The 24081-nt window shown below is 46.5% G+C and overlaps 2 protein-coding genes across 2 annotated transcripts in view; both read right to left on the bottom strand.

The window, feature by feature from the left end:
• Positions 1 to 9833, bottom strand: part of Per3 (period circadian regulator 3) — a 36016-nt gene extending 26183 nt beyond the window's left edge. The window contains exons 1-6 of the mRNA XM_032894119.1: positions 9282 to 9833; positions 8737 to 8882; positions 7877 to 7992; positions 6552 to 6753; positions 3564 to 3612; positions 690 to 832 (exon numbers count right to left, since the gene is read on the bottom strand). Coding sequence (XP_032750010.1) covers positions 690 to 832; positions 3564 to 3612; positions 6552 to 6753; positions 7877 to 7992; positions 8737 to 8882; positions 9282 to 9406 — 781 coding nt within the window. The 5' untranslated portion in view covers positions 9407 to 9833. The remainder of the gene's footprint in view (positions 1 to 689; positions 833 to 3563; positions 3613 to 6551; positions 6754 to 7876; positions 7993 to 8736; positions 8883 to 9281) is intronic.
• A 2662-nt stretch (positions 9834 to 12495) lies between these two features.
• Vamp3 (vesicle associated membrane protein 3) lies at positions 12496 to 23585 on the bottom strand. Its single transcript, XM_032894107.1, has 5 exons — positions 23470 to 23585; positions 21532 to 21613; positions 16257 to 16415; positions 15530 to 15581; positions 12496 to 13828 (listed from the first exon to the last, which is right to left on the bottom strand). Coding segments are annotated over exons 1-5 (312 nt in total). The 5' UTR covers positions 23472 to 23585; the 3' UTR covers positions 12496 to 13811.
• Between the last annotated feature and the right edge of the window lie 496 nt (positions 23586 to 24081).

Genomic DNA, 24081 nt, shown 5'->3' with positions numbered 1-24081 from the left:
TAGGAGAGAGCATGTATCAGGTATCGTAAGAACCAACTGTGATTTTAGTTATTAAATGGAAGCTGCTTTTATAAATGTATTTCTGTCTATTAAATATGCATACTGAAACTTCTGGAAGTTTCCAAACATTTCTATAATATGACATCTCCCCCCTCTATCAACTGCTGAGTATCAAACCCAGGGCCTTGTGGTTACACAGCAAGACAAGCATTCCATCACTGTGCTTTACCTCTGGTCATGGTTGGCTGAGACAGGTAGTCACTATGCAGGCCAGGCCGGCCTTGAACTTGTTAAGTAGCGCAGGGCACACATGCCTCAGTCCCTAGAACATGTGCTACCTGGCAAACTCGACCGTTCTTGTGGCCTTTTCATGTAATGATTTTAGTGCTACTATTTCATACATGACAGATAAAAGGCCATAGAACAGGTCACCAACAGAGAAGGGACAAGGATTATGTGTCTATCCGAGTGTGAGGCACAGCCCAGGAGGCCACACCGTGGCAGTGATAACAGCACCAGAAGACAGGTCAGCAAACACCAGCTACGAGTGCTTCCAGGGCTTATGACCCAGACTGGAAACTGAAGCAGTCTTCTGTCCCAGAACCACAGAAGCTGCTGTCCCCACACTGCTGTCTGAACAGTGGCATTCTGCATCTTACTGAGAGAGCAGGGCATAGTTACTGACTTACCTTCGTAACCAGAGTGAATCTTTTCAACCAGTGTTAGACAGCAAGGCTCTGGCTCTGGCTGGGCAGGGCTGTGTACATGGACCAAGTAGGGGAGGATCCGGAATGGGGAGTAATGTCTCTTCTGCTCCCTGTCTCCACCGCCACTGAAGAGATCGAAGGAGATTAGAGCTCGTCTGGATACACAGCTCACTGCGGACAGGCTGGCAAATACTCCACAGTAATTCCCAAGGCGGAGAGGCCTGAATCTAACATTTAGAGACGTCTGCTTCCCCAAAGGAAGGTTGGCTGGATTATCAGGCCCCCTTGGCTGTTACACACACCCACTCTCCACTGTGTAAGAGGTTTATGGAGGGCTGTTTACTTCACTGTCGGTCACCCCATGACTGGCTCATGACTCTGCCCTGCTTTACCCTTCTGTTGTGGGGCACACAAGCACTACTAAATACAAAATGGGGTCCCATGCCCAAACCCGACTCTAAGCTACCCCTCCTCCCCTTTTAAAGAACTGACAGTCTCAAGGCTTCTTCAGCTACTTCCTTGGCTGCTGCAGGTTCCGCCTGTCCTGCAAAGTGTCCCAGCTGGGAAAGGGGGCGGCTGGGAAAGGGGGGCGTTAGAACCCAGCTGCCCAACCTGGCCTCTGCAGCAGAGTCTGACCTTTTCTCAGTTCTCACCAAGGACGGCTCTGAGGACCAGCAAAAAGGTGGCTACTCTGTTGCTAGGGGGACATGCCACCATCCTATAGAGTTCCAAGTGTGAACCCCTTTCCTGTTTGTCTGCAGCCAAGCCTCTCTCCTAACGTCATCTGGATTAGTGACCCCCCACTCCCAAGCTCCAGAGCCATTGGGGAGTGTGGCAGCTCCCCTCACTCCTATAAGCCTGCTTCCTACTTCAGTCATTTGGACGAGGGCCTTCCTCTAACCAGTCAAGAGTTCATGCTTTATCTGTCTAGCTTCCCTCCAACTGCTGTAAGAACTTCTTTAGGGCCAAGGGCTAAGCGTCATTTGTAGACATTTGCCCTAGACCTGTACATCTAACTAGAATAGACTCTCATACAGTCTCAGTGTAGACCTCAGATTAGTCCAGACACAACTAAGCACCTTTCCGAGAAGGTGCTTTTGCTCTGTGGTCCCGGGCCTCAACTATCTGCACCCAAGATTCCTACTGCCTGCCTGCCATCCCTTACTCCCTTTTGTGCCATGCCCCGGTTCTAACCCATTATTAAACCCTGGAATAGCATCCAGATAGCTTTCTTCCACCAGCCCCTCGGCCTGACCTTACAACCCAGGCCAGTCAACGCTCTGGCTGAGCTGGTCTTTCTCAGCATCTCTCTCCACGCAGCAGCCCACAGTCCCTCCCAATGCAAAATATGCCTTCTTAATAAATGAAGGCCCCTAGCTCTGTCTGCTGAAAAGTCCCACACACTGGCAACCCTGCAATAAGGACTGTCCCCTCGCCCAGACTGAGTCTCAGTGGCAATGCCATTTCCTTCCACCTGGAACAGGGGACTCCCGGAGAAATGACAGCTCCGAGTCTGGGGTAAGAACATCTCTGTTCAGTATGGGATGTCTCATGACTAACTTGAGGAGGCTGACAAAGATCATGTGGGTACTGTTACCCGGGCAGGCAGTCACCCTCCTGGTCAAAGGCGGGCAACTTCGTCATTATAAAAGTGAATGGCAACTTTGTCTTTTAGAGGCATATTCCAAAGTACTAACGGAGGGAATGTTTGACATCTGAGATAAAGCAGACGGGGAAGAAATGGAGGAGCTATAGAGATGGCACCAGGTTGGCCACGGTTTTTAGTGGGCCCATCAGAGCATACTGGTCTGTAATACTACTTTTTCTGCTTTTGTTTAGTTAGAAAGTCCTAAGGGAAGGGTTTGAAGATGATCAATCTCAACAAAACACTTGTTTCTGAAAGTGAAGTCCCCTGTGGTTTCCCCCTCGCAGGCCCTCTCCCTTCCCTTCAGTTCCAGCCAGGTTCCCAGTACAAAGGCACACCTCACTCTCTCCTTTCTTGCCAATGACTCAGCAGAGCACGCAGGCCCCTCCCACCTCCTATGCATTCAAATCCTATCGGCTTCACTTGGCGGCAGCTCTCATCATTTCCTTTGGAGTAGTTACTGACTTCCACACGGGTAGTAACTGTGACACGTTCAAAATGGTTTTTCTTGCCCGGAATGGTGGCGCACACCTTTAACTCCAGCCCTGGGGAAGCCTAGGCAGGAGGATCTCTGTAAGTTTGAGGCCAGGCTGATCTGCATAGTGCATTCCAGGGCTAAACAGAGAGACTAACTCTCAACGAAAAAAAGTTTTTCTTTTTCCTTTGAAAGCAACACTGCAGTAGTTAAGCTCAGAGGTGAGAACTATCCACAAGAATCAATTCCTGGGCTTGGGGATTTAGCTCAGAGGTAGAGCGCTTGCCTAGCAAGCGCAAGGCCCTGGGTTCGGTCCCCAGCTCCGAAAAATAGAAAAAAAAAAAAAATCAATTCCTGTTACAGTGTGGCTGATTTTCTTCCCTCTTTTTAGGCCCTGCTATTAAAAATTCTAAAAATGGAGGGATAGGTGTGAGGAAATTTTATAAATTAATTTTAACTATGACTGCACTGAAAAAATGCAAGCAAAATGGGCCCTGAAGCACAGCCGTTTTACAGTTTACTTCATTCAAACCATGGGCTCTGATGGCACAGGGCCGGCAATTATATCTGGGCGTTCTTATTTTTCTTCTAAATTCACAAATTCACCTAGCAACACTTGGGTTGTTGTCGTTGATGTATCTAAAACAGAACCTAGCTGAATACAAAGGAATCACGGTGAAGGCTGAGCAGAAGTCAGAGACTGAGCCACCACGGAGCCCCTGCGTGGTTCACTTACCAGATTCTGCAGAAAAAGGGCTTCACTGGTGCGCATTCATACTGCGAGGCTAGAAAGAGAGAGACGTGATCGCTCTGTCCCTTCCAGGGCAGCTCCTCAGTGAATCGGTCCTGTCCCACCACACTGATGCCCAAGTGCTCCTGAGAGCTGTTCTCCTGCCTGCGAGAGTCCCACTGGCCTTTCCTTCATTTGCCTGCAGCCTTTCCCTCACTCAGGGCTAAGCACCTGTGCTATTCTAATGTCACTGTGATCACCTGATGACAATGACTTGGGGCCTCCGATCTGGTCCACTGTAATAGTATTCTCGAATCTCAGTACTCTGACGTGTAGATGGGAATGTTCTTCTCCACTGTAGTTCTGACCTTGGGGAACTTCTGCCAGCTGTGTTCTAGGTTCCATGTATGATCCTCTATGACCCTCAGGTACCTCTAAAGTCATCTCCTGAGGGCTAGACCAATCCTCAGCGGCCTCATTGTCTTCTCTCCCTCAGGACAGTGGTTTTTCACCAGCCTCTCTTAAATATGAGGTGACAACCCAAAGGTAAAAGCCTTTTAGAGTCAGATGAGGAATTTGGGCAGAATCTTTGCCCAAATGTTTCACTGAAAAGACCTAAGCTACTGAACTATGGAAAACTGTTCAAACACACACATCGATAGTAATATAACCAGTGAGAATCCCACAGGCCGGAAATACCAAACAGGGCTGTGTCCCTGCACATCTAAGGATCATACGAAGAATCAGAAAACTGCCTCCTGCCCACACCACTTACAGATTACTTCAGGTTTCCATGTTCACCACAAGTCACTGCAGAACCATGAGCCGGACTCTGATCTCAGAGGACACACGCCCATAAGGTGCCCAAAAAGCTGTGAATGTGTGAGTTCTTCCGAACCATCAGATCCTCCCGGGAGGTCTATACAACCGACATTAGGCGGAGACATGTTCTAAAACATGACCAAATGGACTGCGGAGTAAAGAGCATCCTGTGTCCTCTAAGGTCCTGGAAGCTCACAGGAAGACATTGAAGCAGGGGAGCGAGCGGTTACAGCCTAAAATGTTACAGTCATTAACTGTCCTCCATTGAAGCTTGAACCTGAGATGGACACAGCAGAAGTGCGGTATCTGAGGTAAACAGAGGCATATCGTGTCTGAGGGGCAGAAGTGACCACTTCAGCATATATTAAAGTTTTAGATGGGATGAAGATATCACGCAGTGATTAACCAGCAGAGAGCAAAGAGGCTAAAGATGCAAGAACTCTGAAGAAAACCAAACCAAACCAAACCAAAGAAACGACGAGAGAGACAAACACATCTAGCATCCCAGCATCCAAAACGGCTCCTGGCCCCATGTTATCACGGAATGTTCTTAGAACGGGTGATTAATGGAAGCCGAAAAACAGACAGACAACTCACTGAAGGTTGAGAATGTGCCTTTAGGAAAGGAAGATACACAGTACCAGGATGTTTAAGATGGGAAAGGAGAGAGGTTAGAGGTTACAGTTAGACAAAAGTAGAGATATTTGACTGGGCTGAGTACCTGATGGTGAAACTCAGAAAAGCAGCGGCTGAGAGATCATGAAGCAGCAGTCTGTTTCATAAGGATGTAAGCAGGCTCCATGCCGCTAATCCCTGAACGTAAACACGATCGGAGATGGCAAAACTGGTGCTACACTTTCTTGGGGGTTTCCCTATGTGGATGACAATGGCCTTGAAGTCCCATCCTGCCTCATCCTCCAGAGTTCGGACGAGCGGCTGTGCTCACCTGTTCTCTACTTTTAACACAATAAAAGGAGAGCTAGGGAGAAGACTCAGTGGTAAAGAAAACTAGCTGTTCTTCTAGAGGGCCCAGATTCAATCCCCTGCACCCACATGTTAACAACCATCTATAAGTCTAGTTCTAGGGTACGTCTAATGCCCTTTTATGGCCTCCACGGGCACTGAAACCCATGTAGCGCACAGACATTTATGCAGGCAAAGCACCCACACATAGACAATCTTTTAAAGCAGTTAGATAAAGTGGTCCTGGGCACGTAGTTCAGTCAGCAGAATGCTTGCCTAGCCTCACGAGATCCAAGGTTCGATCCCAGCACTGCTGACGGTGGCTTGGTGGTATATGGCTGTAATCCCAACACTCAGGAGGTAGAGGCAGGAAGATCACAGTTTGAAGCCATTTTGGCTCTAAGGCAAGTTTGAGGGTAGTCTGGGTTACACGTAACAAACAAACAGTAGAGAAAAGTAACTGAAATAAAAGAAAAGGCCATTGCCTGTGGTTTATGTACACTGAGCTCTTTAGGAGACGACTCACAAAGAATGTATGGAACAATGAGCGAAAAAGAAAATCACACGAGCAGAATGCTACCGAGAAAACTGTGGCCATTCAGATCCGTTCAAGTAAACAAGCATTTTACAAGGCAACCAAGTTATGGAACCCACGAACTTTTCGGGGCCAGAAAAACGGAATTGGAGCTCTCAGAATCTTACCTATAAAGTCCCATCTATCACACAAAGACGTCATGGAGTCAACACAGAAAGTATGTCCTTTTAATTCGGAGGGAAGAGAGCCTGTACCGACCGAAGCTATGTTTCATAGAAAATATGTGGAATCTCACCAAATAAGAAGAAATGCATTGGTCTGTTACATCACTGAATGATAAAAACCCCATTTTGCTGCACTCTTTTCAAAAAGAGTAAGACCTGTAGCTGTGGCACATGTCTTGACTCCACACTCAGGCAGAGAGGGGCGGATCTCAGAGTTTGAGACCAGCCTAGTCTATGAAGCAACTTCTAGGTCAGCCTTGGCTACACAGAAAACCTTGCCTCAAAACAAAACAAAACAAAAATAAAATAAATAACTACATAAACTAAATAAAAAGAACGAGGGAAATGACATGGGCTGTATGCTGAAAATAACATGTGAATGCCTGTTCTACTTCTGTGAGAACAACCTGATCTTGGCGCAAGCCACTCAACCTGACATTGGCCCCGTACCTCTCTGGGTGCAGGTGTTCCAGAAAGGGAGTTGAGCTGGAGCGGTGTGAGCGTAGAACACCCTCACGTCCCGAGGGGCAAGCAGGTCGACGAAGTGCAAGCTCTTGAGGAAACCTTTCTTAGAATTCAGGATCCAAGCAGCCTGTTCAGAAATGTGCACCAGCCTTCCAGACAGAAACGAAAACACTGCCACGAAGGTATCCTACGGCAGACATTGAAAACAGACACTGAGGAACTTACGAACAACACCTCTGCAAAGTCAGTTTCTTCTGCGTCTCTACCACAGTATGAGGCATACACCACGCCCACAACACGCACGCACTCACCCCTTGTAAAGAAAAAGAAAAGCTTCCTAAATATTTTTTTCCAGCGTGCTTCTTAACAACTATTATAAAAACTGTACCATGCCTCCTGAAACTAATCTCTATGCCAGACAGCCCACGTCAGCTTCCACGCAGACTAAATATATACAGTGCACACACTTTCTGCAAACTGCTCTCCACCGGGAGGGAACGCTCCTCTTGCCAGCAATGCAGATTCCGTGCTTCAGGATCACGCTCAGGCTCTCCTCCTCCACAAAGCTGTCCGGGACAGACCCCATTACGTAAGAACTGCATCTCAGACCTGTTCCATTAGCCGCTGGCTTCCTTTATAATCAGTTATTGAACCTGTTTCCCAGTCTTGGCTTACTCTGAGGGTTTTGGAGGGTGAACGTTTCCTTAAACCTTGCCGTCGACACACCTACTACTTCACCGTGCGTGTGAGCAGAAGATGCTCTATTATGTAACACTACACAACTCCTGTGGTAGAACTGTAAAAATCGTCAGGGCGATGCTGGAGTCCCAACGCCAAATGAAGGGACCTCCGCCATCAACACAGGACGAGGCTTAACTACTCTGTCAGCAAGAAGAGATTAAAAACAGAAGTATACCGCCGAAGTTCTCTTCAAAGGTCTCACTGCAGAGATGACAGCCCAACTCACCTGTACTACAAAATCCAGTTGTCACAACCTGAGGAAGGAGGTGTCGGAACTAAGAATGGTGTAAGTAGAAAGGAACGGTTTGGAGATACAGAGAATTCCTCTGCCACACTCTCCTTGCTGCTTTTTTTCTTTCTCTTTGAGAGAACAGGGGATGCTAAGGGGAGGAAATTACCTGCCGGCTAAGCACAGGAAACTATGACACGGCACAGGCGTCTACCTTCAGACAGGGACACTTTTTTTTTTTTTTTCCCTCAGGTGAAGTTTCCAGTGACTATTTTAACACCCAGAAAAGGTTCTTAGGAAGTGTCACCTGGTGGGGAAGGCAAAACTCGTGAAATCTTACTGTGTTCTTGGAAGTATGTTCAGAAGCCAGAGAGGTCAGCTCCTCGAGATTATATACAGTCGCTTCTGCCTGACGTGCTCCACGTGGACTGAGACTCTGGAAAAATTCACTGTTTGCTAAGAAACACAGGGAGATAAACAGACAGTGTGGTGACAAGGGTATCTAAGAAGTCATTTCTTAGCACGATAAAGTTGGTGTATTTCTTTGGATGAGGAGACCTTAAGTGTGTTTCCCTCAAAACCAGATGATTCTTTTTTTTGTTTGCACCAATACGGATGGTTATGCAAACTTAAAGAATATGAGCTTTATGAATCCGGCCTGTTCTAGGTTACAAGGAGCAAGAATCATTTAAAGTTCTAAAGCTGGTTAATAAAATCAGAGTCCAGATATCCATACATTATTTCTTTTAATGGAGGAAACGCTAGAATTCACAAACTACCTCCTTACCACAAGCTGAGCAAAGCAGTTTATGCCACGGAAAGGAAAAACACTTGTTCCTTGATTTAGTCAATTTTTAATACACTGTAACTGTATTTCCCAAGTGTGTGCATGACATAAAAAAAATACGTTTCTGCTCTTGTAACCTCCATAGAAGGCAAAGTTCCTTGCAAAAATCTTCTGAGTTTTACTTAAACTGCTCAACTCTTAACTCTTGCAACAGACAGACACAATGTTGCATAGTTACTAAACTCTCAGACAAGTAACATTCTCCTGGCTTTTCAAACTTGGAAAGCCTAAAGCACCACTTACATCAGCTTTAGACTTGCTTATCTTGGCTGCGAATAAAGCTCACGCCTCAGGACTCCCACTGTACATGAGTACTGGGCCCAGCGCCACCCTACTGGCTACAACTCATTTACCTTGCACACTATGTACACAGCGTAGGGCATAGTTAAGGGCATCTAGGGTGCTGGGTTTAGTGTGTCTCTCGGCTGGGAAATACTTTTTCATTTCTTGGACAACCATTATAAGCTCTTCAGACATTCTGTTTCGGTCTTCATGTTCACTAAACAGAAAAAACAAACAAGAAACGGTAATGGTGGACGCTCCGGGAATACCTGATTTTTAGGGATGTCTGGGCGCCTCAACTAGCCCAGGTCACAGGTCTAATGTCCTTTCTCTTCCAGGTAGGGTACATTTTACACTTTCATTCTTCCTTCAGACCTAACTCCGTCAATTCTTTAATTACTTTCCTCTTTCTTTCCGTATTCTGGTCCTTTACTTTAGTAACATTCCCCCTCCCGGCAATCCTCACTAAACTATCTGAAAGTTCCCTCTCAGGTCGCCTCCCGCCTACCCCGCCCCCGGGGTCAAAATTACAATTAAAAAGTTGTAAATCCTGCTTTCCCCGCTCCAGGGTAGGGCAATAAATACAGAGGGTGGTGGGTAGGCGTCCTAGCGTCACCTGTGGCTGCTGTCCACGCAAATGCCCTGCAGAGGACCCTCCTGGCCAGACGACCCCTGGAGCCCCGGTCCCCTAGTCTGGGGACAGTCGCCACCAGGCACTGCCGGGTTTCCACAGGGATCCATCCTGCCTGGCAGCCCTCAGCCTGCTTCTCTCAGTTTGCAGCAACAAACCAAAACAGGCTTGTTTTGGTCCCTGCCATCGCCTTCGGGAAAGACTGGTCGCCGGCCACGCTCATCTGAGGGGCACTTTTCTCCTCAGCATGTCCACAGAATCTGCTCGGGTGACGAGCTACATCGACAGTTCGACGCCGGAAGCCGGCTGGCCGGACCACCCGTGTGGCTCTCAGGCAGCGCGTTCAGCCGGCAACAACTTTTCCACCGTCCGTGCCGGGAAGCCGGCGAGCATCCAGAAACACCTCAGAGCGCAACGTCCCGGGTGACCGGGCGGAAGGCAGGGGCAGCAGCGCCCGGCCGTGCGGGCTCGCAGGCGTCCCGCCAGCCGAGCACTCGCCGCCGCCCCGCCGAGCCTCGCCCACCCGCGGGCAGCCGAGTCTCGAGGCCAGCCGCGTGCGGAGCAGCCGCCGGCCCCGCCCCCCTGCGCGCCAGGGACCTGGCTTCGCCCCTTCCCTGCGCGATTGGTCGCCGCTACCGGCCATGCGAGCTCCCATTGGCCAGGGGGCGGGCCCAGATCGGGCACCGCGGGGGTTACATAACCGGGGGGCGGTGGGCGGGTGCAAAGGCTCCGGAGTACCTTACATAACTCACGGGTCGGGCAAGGGCGGCTCTCGGCCAATCCGGGCCAAGTGGAGTGGCCTGGAGGACGACAGGGCTGGGCCGCGCAAGCCTCCTGCTGGGTTTTTCCGGAGGCGGGGCCTTGGGGCTGTCAGTCACGAGAGGGCGGGGTCTGCGCGGACAACAGGTGAATGGAACTGGTGGCACTTTTGGGTCCGCAGGCCTTTGGGGCTCCCTGGTGTCCCAGGAATGCAGTGCTTTCGGGTTCCCATTGTTTTACTCTCACCTAAACTTGCTGCCTTCTCTCTCCGGCCGATATAGGTGGACGAACCCAGGTAGACTCCAACCGTATTTTCAGAAATACAAGTTTAATGGTACAAGGTAACTTCCCTGGCTGCCCTCAAGTTACAGGTTCATTTGGCAACCGGAGGAAGACAGCATTGTAATCGACGCTCCGTTTTCGAGGAAACAGCCGGGACGCTCATTTTACATAACCATCTCTAGTCGTCAGAAAAGGTACAGGGCTGAGTTCCAGCCTTCTGCTGCCCGGGTACATCAAGATTACACTCGGTAGAGGGTGGAGAGACGGCGCAGAGCCAGAGAGACCAGCACCTATTTCACTTCCGTTGCATGATTCCCAGGCATCCTCTAACAGGTGTCTCACAGAGGTGCCTGTAATTGCAGTTTTAGGGGATCCAATGCCCTCATCGATTGAGACACCTGCACACGTGCGCGTGCACACATAAATAATAAAATCTAAAAAAAATGCAGCATTTGTTGGATGAATGAAAAGTGTTCAGGTCAAAGGAGAAGGGGAAAATGCTAAAGGGCGGGTATCCACAGTTCATATCGGACAAATGACTAATTTTTTTAATAAAGTCTTTCTCCACACTGGATCACTCTACTCTGGAGCTCTTCTTCAAGACACATGCATTGTAGAACCATTGAGTACACATGTGGGCAGGGATTATTATACTGAGAACAGAACCAAATTCTCTCATACTCAACATACAACACACGGATGATGCCTCAAAGTCAAGAAAGCCCGAGATGCTGGTAAGGAATAAGCTAGTGGAATGGGAAAGACAGAGGTTAAGGAAGGAGGGACGAGCCCTGGAGAATAAGCTGGAGGATAAGGGAAGGCTACTGAGAAGGGGAACTGAATCTGAGTGATGCCTTGGGCTCGGGGAAATGAGTGGGCCAACAGAACTGAACAGCACTGACCCTGCCAGGCCATCCTTGTGCAGAGCAGTTTAGTCATTAAGAACCTTAACATGAGAACGGGTGAGAAAGGAAGGGCCAGACTGATGGGAGCTTGTGCTTAAGGAAAAGTATTTAGACTTTTGTGTTGCAAACATAAACAGAAACCTACCTGGTCCACATTACTTTGTTTGCAAGAGTTGGGGAATGAGGGAGAATGTATTCAAAGGCAGGCAGATGTAGAGAAAAGCCACACATCTGGAACATCCCTCACCCATCCAAGTTGACCTATGTGATTGGTGGCTATGTGGTGTACCAGGGCCAGCTCTACAGATTACTTCCAGAAGACCGTATTTAAGAAGTCCAATGGTGGGCTGGAGAGATGACTCAGCAGTTAAGAGCACTGACTGTTCTTCTATTCCCAGCAACCACGTGGTGGCTCACAACCATCTGTAATGGGATCTGATGCCCTCTTCTGGTGTGTCTGAAGACAGTGACAGTGTATTCAGATACGTAAAATAAATAAATCTTAAAAAAAACAAAACAGCCCAATGGCCAAATCCTGACTGGTCTGGTAACTCCAAACCAGCTACAGACTCTTCTCCGCTCTGAAAAGCCCTTTTCGTTTAAGGTATGTGATGGTTAATTTCAGTTGTTGACTCTGTTGGGTGTGGAATCAACTAAGCAGCAGCCTGCCAGGTATTCCTGATGATTTCCCTGCTCAGACTGTGTGAAGTGGGGAAGGCGTATCCTAAATGTAGGTAGCGACCTTGGGTGGCTGTCCAGATAAAGATGGGAGAGTAAAGCTCTGCTCTTTGCCTTCACTCACAGGCAAATTAACCCACCTTGCTGTTGCTGCACTCTGCTGTTATCAGAACTCAACGTGGTATCATGGCTCTGCATGGGCTGAACACCAGATGTTTGCCAGGAATCCCCAGGCCGGCAGTGCCACATGGGAACTTCTGATCACTCAGGCTCATGGACCAAGCAGCTATCAGCTTCATAGCTTCTTCAGTGTGAGGTAGACCATACACATCAGCCAATCTAAAAATCACACACACACACACACACACACACACACACACACACACACACACACACACACACACACTTCATCTTATCTTCTGTTGCTCTAGAGAACCCTAAGGACTATGTGCTCCTAGGAGAATAGATCAGAAAAAAGGTAGTTTGTCAGGGAGCGAGGGAGAACATCAAGGGTTAGAAGTTTAGGACATGCATCAGGTGTATCCCCCACTCCACTCCAAGAAACAAGACACAGGTTCATGTTAATAACTTTATTCCGGTCACCATAGCGGGAACATTCCCAGCTAAATGCACAGAGAAGCGAGGTATTACTGTGTTAATACAGGAGCCAATGAGTTACATGGGACAGAGTATGAGGAGACAGCACCAAAGTTGTGGGGTCAGACCAGGACAGAGGCCCCTAGCTATGTGGCAAGGCATGTCTTCAACACTTGTTTTGTTTCAGTAATGTTAGGGGATCAGATAAAAAAAACTAGAACCAGATTCTATGACATTTTGGCTAATGCTGCTTTGCACACAGACACACATTTCAGGACATCCTGGTGGCACTGCCACAGTCTCCCAGAACTCTGTGCAGACTGTTGCCTTTGTGAGGCTGCAGATGCTGCTCTCATCACACTAGTGGCCACAGGCTAGTGCCATCTGCAAACTGCTATCTTGTGTACAGGTGTGATTTGAGGTCACCTCTATAGCTCTAGGAAAGAAACCACATCAGGATGAGAAGTCGTGTCTATAGCATTCCACAGGAAGGACTGTCAAGATGCTGCGGGCTCAGACAGTACTAACATTTTTTCTTAAAGGGCACCTTGAGTTACACTTGGCACTTATTTTAACTTACTACTGGGGGACAAATTTATGGACAATTCATTTGTATTTAACTTTTGGCAAAATAGAAACTTTGGTCACAGTTCTATAAAAACTTCCTAAAGGGTTATTTCTGATTAAAATACTGTTTTAGAAGTGATACACAACAAGAACTAGAAAGTGAACATCTCCGTATCTAACATAAGAGCATGAGCTCTTCACCAGCATCTTAAATACAGCGGGGTCGGTAGTGCTTACAAAAGTACTCTTAACGAAAAGTTACCTAGTTATCAAAATAAGGCACACCCTGCTGTTGTCACCGATTTTTGTTAGGCAGTAGTGTTCTTCTTGGAAGGTCCAAGTTGGGAATCTAATTACCCAAAGGTTTAAACTGTGGTTTTGAAGTCCATGTTAGGTGTGGGGACAGCTGACTTGAACAAAATCCTCTTCCTTGAATCCACAAGCCATCAGTGACAACATCCACCTAGATTTCAGCACTCTGAAACACACAAGTCCTCTTTCCCAGTCCATAAATCTGTAAAGGCACTGTGCAAAATGTGGGCAGGGCAGGTCACACCTCGAGTGTATATGAAAAACAAAGGCACATTTTCTAGGCACTGAACTGTATGTAAACTAACACAAATAATCATTTGGGAAAAAAAAAACAGGTAAGCGCGACAACACGCAGTTCTAAGTAGAAAGTCTCGAAGAAGATCCTGCTGTCAGGCTTCGTTTCCTCTGTTCTTCATTAAGAGACACACCACACTAAAAGGCAGGGAAAATTTAGAAACAACGAAAAGGGCAGTTTAGTCTTTCTGTGTAGATACTAAGTAGGGGTTTCTATTGTCTAAACAGGGGCAAAGAGAAATTGATTTGGCCAGTTTTCTACTGGTAGCTTCTTTACATGCTACAGGATTCTGGGGAAGACTGAAATCAAAAGTGGAAAAGGAAATACCTACTAACATTAACGAGCAAAGAAGGCATGCTTTGCTAGGACGTTCCCATAGACTGGACTGAAAACAGAATGAGTTCTAATATATAGTGGTGAGAGTGGTGGTAGTAGCTATGTGCTACCTATATACTGCATGTACTATGTACTGTATGTACTATCTAACATGCCCTGTCGTCTATGTATACACTATATGTACTATGTACTGTATGTACTAACATGCCCTGTCGTCTATATATACACTATATGTACTATGTACTATATGTACTATCTAACATGCCCTGTCATCTATATATACACTGTATGTACTATGTACTGATGTACTATCTAACATGCCCTGTCGTCTATATATACACTGTATGTACTATGTACCGTATGTACTAACATGCCCTGTTATATATATATATATATATATATATATATATACACACACTATATGTACTATGTACTATCTAACATGCCCTGTCGTCTATATATATATATATATATATATATATATATATATATTGTATGTACTATGTACTGTATGTACTATCTAACATGCCCTGTCATCTATATATACACTATATGTACTATGTACTGTATGTACTATCTAACATGCCCTGTCATCTATATATACACTGTATGTACTATGTACTGTATGTACTATCTAACATGCCGTCATCTATATATACACTGTATGTACTATGTACTGTATGTACTATCTAACATGCCCTGTCATCTATATATACACTGTATGTACTATGTACTGTATGTACTATCTAACATGCCCTGTCATCTATATATACACTGTATGTACTATGTACTGTATGTGCTATCTAACATGCCCTGTCGTCTATATATACACTGTATGTACTATGTACTGTATGTGCTATCTAACATGCCCTGTCGTCTATATATACACTGTATGTACTATGTACTGTATGTGCTATCTAACATGCCCTGTCATCTATATATATTATTGACATAGTAACTATTCCTGTTCTCTTATGCCAGGTGATTTCTTATGTAACACCCAGGTCTGTCCTAACAACACAAGGTGGACGCCATTACTATCTTCATTTATTCATGAGGTTCAGACAGACCTGACTGCTTGCCCAAGGCCATAGAACCTCTACTACAGGTGGCAGAGCTGGGATGGATCAAGGTAGTCTCAGCTAATCACTACATTCCTTGAAAGGCAACAGACATAGGAGAGAAAAATTGGCCACATAGTAGGAATGAGATTTACTATTCTTAAAGGATGAATGCATCCACCTATCCATCTATCCAGCCATCTAGCCACCCATCTATCTAAACAAAACACCAGACTTTAATTATAAAACTCAATTATTTAGGGTCAGTTTGGTGGCACATGCCTATAATCCTAGCACTTGAAATGCTAAGACCCTGCCTCAAACTTCCCTCAATACCACCATCTCAAAATACGCATTTGGTAAAGAACAATATTTAAGCCTTGGACTGAATCTGCCCTTTGCTTCTGCACAGGCGACCCTCGATGACCAGGGGTAACTCACCGATGATGATAATGACAATAATCACCAGGACACTGATCCCTATCGCCCACATCTGCAACGAGACAGATCCATTAACACTGCAAAACAGACAGTGCTTGCCGCAGCAGCTACAGCATGGAATAACATATCATTTCAAAAGCCTAAATTCTGTATTTTCAGTTATGGCCTGAAATTTAGTTATGGGCTTTCAGACGTGTATCCCAATCCTCTGTGACCCCTGGAAAGACACACATTTCCGCACAGGTTCCTGATCTTGTTTCAGTATCTCAGAGTGTCCCTTCTAAACAAAGCATGACAGGAAGTGTCTGAGCTCTGGTCACAGACAGACTTTCTCATTTGCTAAGTCTGATTTGGACGATACTCAGATGTTGCTTTCTCCTCTCATTGAACAAGGTGGGGTTTCTTAGCATTTAACTTTTGAAATTGGAGCCATTCCCAGAATGGGCAGCAAACTGAGCATCAAAGCCAACACCCCCATCAGTGTGTTCTCAGGTACCTGGGCTGGGGTCTATTGCTCCTGACTGCTTTGAGCATGATTCTGCATGGCTTCTAACTTTAGCCACAAAACATGGGATTAGGTTCCCAGCTGTGGGCAAGGAACAGGGATGCAGACTCACAGTTGGCCCAGGTTCTACCCACTACCCAGAGTCCCCCAATGCAGCAGTGTGCCTGTGTGACACTCGGGGAATGGAGAGGCCGCTCTGAAGGTCTGTGAACTGAGCATTACCTTGCAGTTCTTCCACCAATACTTTCTCTTCAACTTGGCAGCACTTGTTTCAAACTGCGAGGCGCCTGCCTGCAGTGCATCTGCGCGGTCGTCTAGCTCCGAGAGCTTCTGGTCTCTTTCTAACACCTTATCCACATTGACTCTCATGATGTCCACCACCTAAATGGACATGGTCACAGTTACACAGAAAGGAGAGGAGAACAAAACTCCACATGAAATCTATGGGCACTGTATTTTCCCCAGGTCAGTACTTTATTATGTTGAGCTAAACTTTCGACTAAAAAGAAGGCCCAGCCTTTGTGGAAAATCCACTCAGCAAACTAGGAATAGAAGGGAACTTCAATAATGGGCACTTACAGGGAAACCCACATTAGTATCACATGCTATGGTGAGAGACTCAACTTCCTTCTAAGATCTGAAGCAGAACAATGGGGTGCTTCACTTTCCTGGCTGTTCAACACTACCCTGGAGTCCTGGTTAGGGCAATTAGTCAAGGAAAGAAAGGCATCTGGGTTGGAAAGGAGGAATATAACAACTATGTACACCACATGTAAAACTCTACAGAAAACCCATAAGACTCCTTCACAGGAGGCTGGAGAGATGACTCATCAGGTAAAGTCCCTGTTGTCAGGTCTAATGATCTGAGCTCAACCTCTGGGCCCACACGATGAAGAAAGGAAACCCATCCTGCAGGTGGTCTGTCTTCTGACCTCTGCATGTGGTGCATGCATTTGTGTGTTCCCACCACCAGTTATTGTTAGAGCCAGGTGGTCTGTGCCCATTAGTGATTCCTACACTCTTAAAGCAAGATGCGAGGTGGAGACAGGAGAATCGCCCGCATGTCCATGGGCCAGTTAGCCTGCATTTCATAGCACAGCATGGCAGAAACAAAAGAGACATCACCTTAACAAGGTAGAAGAGAACCAACTTCAAGAAAGTTGTCCTCTGACCTCCATAGCATACCTGTGCCTGCTGAGTGAAGTACCTTCCCTCTTCAGTGCACGTAAAAGCACATGCACACGTGCACACTAAATAGAGATGTTTAACAGAATTTTTCAAAAACTACAAGGAATAAATTCAGTCAAGTTGCGGCATCTAAGATAAACACTTATTAGTCGCTTTTCTTCATGCCAACAATGAGCAATCCAAAAAGGACATTAAGAGAACAGTGTCTTTACCAAAAAAATCTCAAAAATAAATCATAAGCAATATAATTACAGAGTTGGAAGTCTTGCAGAATAAAGAAACTATACATCAGACTGAGTAGGTCTGCTGGATGAAAGGCTTGCTGCACAAACATGAGGACCTGAGTTTGGGTGTGGAATGCTCACAGGAAAAAACAGGTGTGGCAGTCTGCTCCTGTAAGCCAGCCCTGGGGTAGGTAGGGAGAGGAGGATCCCAGAGCTCACTGGTCAACTAGTTTAGTCAACAGATGAGCTATGGGTTCAGTGTAGGCCCCTGCCTCAAAAATTAAGGTATAAAGAAAATAGAAGAAAATCTCTGATTTGGACCTCTGGCCACATGTGTACATACATGCATATGCTACACCCATTCACAAAAGAGAAGCCAAAACAACACAGAACACTGCTCTACACTGAGTACAACAGCACATACCTGCTATTTGGGAGGCTAAGGCAACACATGCACACACACATACACGCACACGTACACGCACAGAGACAGAGAGAGACACAGAGAGACAGAGAGAAGAATTAAAGTATTACTAAGGGGAAAGACATCCACGTTGGCACATTGGAAGACTTAATACTGTGGAGATGGCAGTATTCCTAGAGTGACCTACAGAGTCAATATAATCCCAACAGCCATTTCCCTCAGGAAGACTGTCATGTAATTCCCACTCCGGTGATTTTTTTTCACATGTAAGCTCAAAAAAACTGAGAATAAGTAAACCAATATTAAAAGAAAGAGTTATAACAGTCATTTCAAAACTTACCACAAAGCTAGAATAATCAAAGCTGTAGTAGCGGTACAGTGAGAGCAGCGAGGAAGAGAGAACACTGAGAGCCTACGTACACGTTTACAGCCAAATGAACTGGTTTATTTACTGATTGATCTGCTTTGGTGCCGGTGATGCTTGTATAGGATAGCCAAGTGCTCAATCACTGAGCAATACTGAGGCTGCCAACTGATATTCAAAGAGATGCTAAGACCAACAAATGGAGTACCTAAATGAGTCTTTCCATAAGGAAAGACTAGATAGACCAGGGAGCTGAGTTTAGGTGCTAAGACTATAAACATTCTTAGAAGTAAAACAGTAAAGCTTTTCTGTTGCTGTGCGACAACACCATGACCAAAAGCAACTTCGGGCCACAGAGGCTTATTTCATCTTAGAGTTTGTAGTCCAGCATCCATGGAAATCAAGGCAGGACCTGACAACGCAGAAGTCATGGAAGAATGCTGCTTACGGGCTTGCTCCCCATGGCTTGCCTGGCCTGCTTTCTTACATCATCCAGGACAACTTTCCCAGGGTGGCACCACACAAGAGGAAGTTAGGTATCCCACATCAATCCTCACTCATGAACTGCTTGCCCACAGGCAAATAAGGCAGGGGTATTTCCTCAATTGAAGTTCCCTCTTCTAAAATGACCCTAGCTGGTGTTGAGTTGACATAAACTAGCCAGCATTTAACTTCAGGTTTGGCTCTGGGCTCTTAGATTTGATATCAAAAGCAAGAGCAACAAAGGAAAAAATTCAAGTAACTAAAGCAATAAATTGGGCTTTTTCAGAAGTAAAACCTTTTGGCATCAATGTGTGCTATGAAGAAGGTGAGACTCAGCCAATCCGAGGAGGCAGATACTCATGAACTACATCTCCGGTAAATGTCAGATGTGAAGAACACAAAAAGATCCATACAAGTTAATGACAGAAAGACAATACAATAAAATTATTTGTAAAACAAGTATATATGAGAAATGTGACTGCAATCCTAGAACTTTGGAGGCTAAGACAAGGTTAACATTAGCCTGGGCTACACACTGAGTCCCAGGTTAGCCTGGGCTATATAATAAAACCCTGTTTCAGAAAACAACAACAACAACAACAACAACAACACAGCAGTAACACATAAGGGGGTAAAGGACATGAACAGTCACTCCTTCAGAGACACACAGATGGCCAATATACACCAGAAAGGTGTTCACTGTCACTAATCATTAATCAAATCATTAATTCAACCACAAGCAGATTCCCCCTCCTGCTTGCTAGGATGGCTGCAGTCCCAAACTCAGAGCACCACTGCAATGGACACTGCTGCCAGAAAAGAAGCTACTGTAGGAACCACAGCCTAAGCTGCCAGACAATTACTGTGTGGACCGGAAAGCCCACTCCCAAATGAAGCACATTTAAGATCTGGCTCCTGGATAGCATACAACTTTATATCAGCAGAGAGGTCGGAAGAGCGCAGTTACCCACTAAGTGTGAAGAGATAACAAATCATGGTTTATTCAGAGCATGAACCAGCACTCAGCCAGGAGAGGAAACGGGGTGCCAGCAAAGACTAAAACTTCCACGAACATGGAACACACAGAGAAGAGAGAACCTCACCCTGACCCTAGAACATGCTGCACCTGGAATAGGCAAACCCAAAGAAACAGCCAACTACAGGTTACCAGGCAACCAGGAAAACCAGGGGTGAGTGACTGAATGCAGGGTGCTTCTCACAGAGACAAGAGTTCTGAAAGCAAGAAGAGGTGATGACTGTACAACCCACTGAATATACTAAACATAGTGTACGCTCAATGGCAGACTTTAAAAAATGCTTAATGGTATGTTACATGAATTTCTCCTCAAGGGACAAAAACTAGATTCTCTTTAAATTTTCTTTAATTTCTAAAAAGGATAGAATTTGAGTTTTTAAGTGACAGAATTAGTGTAAAACCCTAGAATGTGCAGAATTAAGTTCATAAAGAAACCATCCTAGCAAAATCTTACTGTCTGATTTAATAATAGTATCTAAGATAACTAGTTTTAGGACAGCAAAAAGTAGAAAGATTGTGTGTATGTACTATGTATGTATATGAGTGGGGACATGGTTCAACGTGGGTTTAGTTCCCAGCGCCGATATAGCAGCTGACAACCTTCTGTAACTCTAGTTCTAAGGGTTTTGATGGATTCTGTAGAGACTGTTCACACACACACACACACACACACACACACACACACACACACACACACACAGTATACAGGCATGTAGGCAAAAACCTCATACACTTAAGTCTTAATAAAAAGAACATGGAAACAGTGGTCCGAGTCTCACAGGCTCTTCACCGTGGTTCTACATGTACACACCCAAACAAAAGTTGCCATAGGACTCCACTAGCTCAAGAATTCCAGGGAGAGCTGGGACTACAGCAGTTCCACCTTCTATGGCTCCTTCGACAAATATCAGAGAAAGCTTCTACAAAGACTATACCAGGTAACTAGTAAACCCTGCTATAAGACACATAACAATTTGGGAGCAAAACAAAACCCAGCTCAGAAAGACTTGCTCCTGGCTTGAGCAATCCAATTACCATATCTTACAAGTGGCTCTGGGGACAAACTTTCGGATATGTTTTAGGTTTGTGATTTGACAGTAGAAAAATTAGTATGAAACCAGGAAGAGTCTCCTTTGCTCTTGGCAGATGGCTTCTAGAACATTCAGGCAAAATAATCATATACATAAAAAGAAAACTAATCTTTAAGAAAAGAATATGGGGCTGGAGAGATGGCTCAGCGGTTAAGAGCCCTGACTGCTCTTCCAGAGGTCCTGAGTTCAATTCCCAGCAACCACATGGTGGCTCACAACCATCTGTAAAGAGATCCGATGCCCTCTTCTGGTGTGTCTGAAGACAGCTATAATGTACTTATATATAATAAATAAATAAATCTAAAAAAAAAAAGAATATGGAAATGCTGGTTTGAGTTTCTCACAGAATCTTTACTATTGCCCTGCAAATACACATTTAGAAAGATGACTTCTAACAGTCGAAATTTATGCTCACATGTCAGTGATGCTTTCCCCCCCTAACGTTTAAAAACAATGAGTTATGTGTGTGTCTGTGAGGGAACATGCATGTGCCACTGGAGTCCATTACAGGCAGTTTCACGGTCCAGATGAGAGTGACTGGAATCCAGGTGGATCCTCTGTTAGAACAATACGTGTTCTTTCAACCCGAGACACCTTTCTAGCTCCAATGACTCTTTTTCCAAATAAAATTCTAGAGAGAATTCCCACGTGTGATTAAAAGTCACACTTGAAACTTTAGAGCAGTACCTCATCTACTTGATTCTGTGTCTGCTGGAGTCTTCGATTACTGCCAGTGGCAGCACTGGACCCTGAAGGCACCCCTGTAGACCTGAAAGGTATAAAGTCACAGGTATGAGTACACTGTGATTCCCGGTGCACTTGATGAGGCAAACATAATCCCGACACTCCTACCACGACATGGGAGGTGGACACAAAAGTCCTGGAAGCCTGAGGGCCAGCTCACCTGATACGTGCAGCACTGGACAAGAGATACTGTCTCTACTAAGGTGGAAAGAAGGGCTGCCATATGAGGTTGTTCTCTGCTCACAAGTATCCCGTGGCATGTTTGTGTGTATAAACTGTTATGCTGGGATTCAGTCTTACTGACTCCTTATACTGCAATCATTCCTAAAGCCCTGCAGTAAGAAATAAAGGCACTAATGTGTTTTTATAATCCCTCAATAATTCTTAAGACTGTATCACTGGGGCTGGAGAGATGGCTCAGCGGTTAAGAGCACTGACTGCTCTTCCAGAGGTCCTGAGTTCAAATCCCAGCAACCACATGGTGGCTCACAACCGTCTGTAATGGGATCCGATGCTCTCTTCTGGTGTGTCTGAGGACAGCGATAGTGTTCTTATATATAGTAAATAAATATATCTTAAAAAAAAAAAGACTATCACTTCATAGTGACCAAAGTCTGAAGCAAAATAAGATCTGTTTTGTGTCAATGAAGTCCTCTTTTTAAAAAACTTGCTTTAAGGCACTCAGATGATTAAAGGCACTCAGTAGTCTCGTGACCCTTTTGCTGTGGCAAGAACTGCCTTAAGGTTAGGAACAATCACAGAACAGCCAATGTGCTGAAGTAGTGCAACCGAGAGGTCTCTGTGAATGGGAAGGTGGCTGAAGCAATTGTCTCTGTTGGAAAGTCATCTCATGTAGGTTCAGTGAATCTGTATTTTCATTCATTCCCACTCTTCATGACTACTCTGGCTTTTAAGTCCTTATTAACTCCATTAAATTCTTCCTGTATCTAAGACAGTGCTCAACCTGTGCCTTCCTACACAACTGTCACCCCAGGGTTGACTCAACAATTCTTTTAAGTCAGCACTGTGTCCACCATCAAGGACACACAACACTGATGGCTGTCTCAGAACTCAGGGTCCGAAAGTTAAACAGCTAAGGGCCGTGCTCTGGAAGCACTATGCATGTTTTTTTTTTTTTTCCTCTTTGAAGCCTGATAACTCTATGAAGAGGGTATTACTATCCTCCTCATCTTATTAAAACTTAGGATAAAACATGCAGCTGGCTGAAGTGAAACCAGGTCCACTTTAATTCTCTCATGCATGGACCGGACACAGTCATTTGCACAGCAGTCTGACTAGGTACATCTTAAGTAGTGACAACTTCGAGAAGTAGATACATCAATTCCCGCTGAAGGTTACTATTAGAAACCAATTTCAAAACAAGAGTGTGTTTGCTTAAAACGGAAGCGAAACCTTCCGCTGCCAAGGTGCGCTGGCAGCGCGACAGCTCCTCTGAGGACGCCAAACGCTGGTCTACCATGGGCTGGGCCTCAGCTCCGGGCCACTTCCCGGTCTCCCGCTCCTGCCCCGCACCGCCGCGCAGAGGGCGAGCGCCCCCGCCCCTCTCGAGGAAGGAGAGGCAGGGTGGGGCGGCCGCTTCCTCGGTCAGCCGGTGCCCCCATCCCCGCCCTTCCGCGTCTGCCCGCCGGCCTCGGAGCACTCGGGGACGTCGCGGCGCCAAGACTCGTCCCGCAGCGTCCGGGAGCAGAGTGCACCGCGGGGCCGCCGCCCACTTCAGGGCCCGGGACGCTGCGCCTAGGCCCGCGAGGCCTCCACTCGAGTTCGAGTGCCGAGCAGCAGCCACCGCGCCTGAAGCGGGTCCCAGGAGTGGGCCACCGCCCCCGGAGCCCGCCTCGCTTCGCAGCGCAGCGCGTCACTCACATTTTGGCGGCGGCGGCAGCGGCAGCGAATGGCCGAGGGTCCGTGGACTTGCGCTGCAGGCAACCGAGGCTGAGGAGATGGGCGGGGTTGCGGTGACGTCAGGAACAGGGGCAGGACCGGAACCGGCGACGCGCTCTCAGCCGCCGAGGGCGCGCCGGAAATGGGCGGGGTTACATGGGCTGTAACCTCCGGGCTGACCAGAATAGGAGGGGCCAGAGCTTGCGCTGAAGTAGCGCCCACGCTGACGAGTGGGCGGGCTTCTCGGTGGACAAGTGGGCGGGGCTAGAGCGCGGCGCCTGCGCCTTTGGGCTGGGCTCTTCAGCGCCTTGGAATCACAGCAGCTTCCTGCAGTGTCTCCGCTGCCCTGTCTCTAGCCCTGGAAAGGCAGTTTAGAGTGAGAATGGGTGCGTTTTACATTACTATGAGCCCGCATACCTTCTCTCTGGGTCGTGACCACGTTAGAAACTGCTTACGAGCCTAACGTTCCAGAATAATCTAGTGGACCTGAGGAGACAAAGTTCTTTTCTGAGAAAGAGGCAGTAGGAAGTCCATTTGGAGTCTTGACCACAGGGTTTGGAAGAAATCCCCTCTCAGGTTCTCACATGACAAGTA

The sequence above is a fragment of the Rattus rattus genome, chromosome 1 (assembly GCF_011064425.1).
Source record: "Rattus rattus isolate New Zealand chromosome 1, Rrattus_CSIRO_v1, whole genome shotgun sequence".
NCBI lineage: Eukaryota > Metazoa > Chordata > Mammalia > Rodentia > Muridae > Rattus > Rattus rattus.
This window is presented reverse-complemented; position numbering and strand designations above follow the sequence as displayed.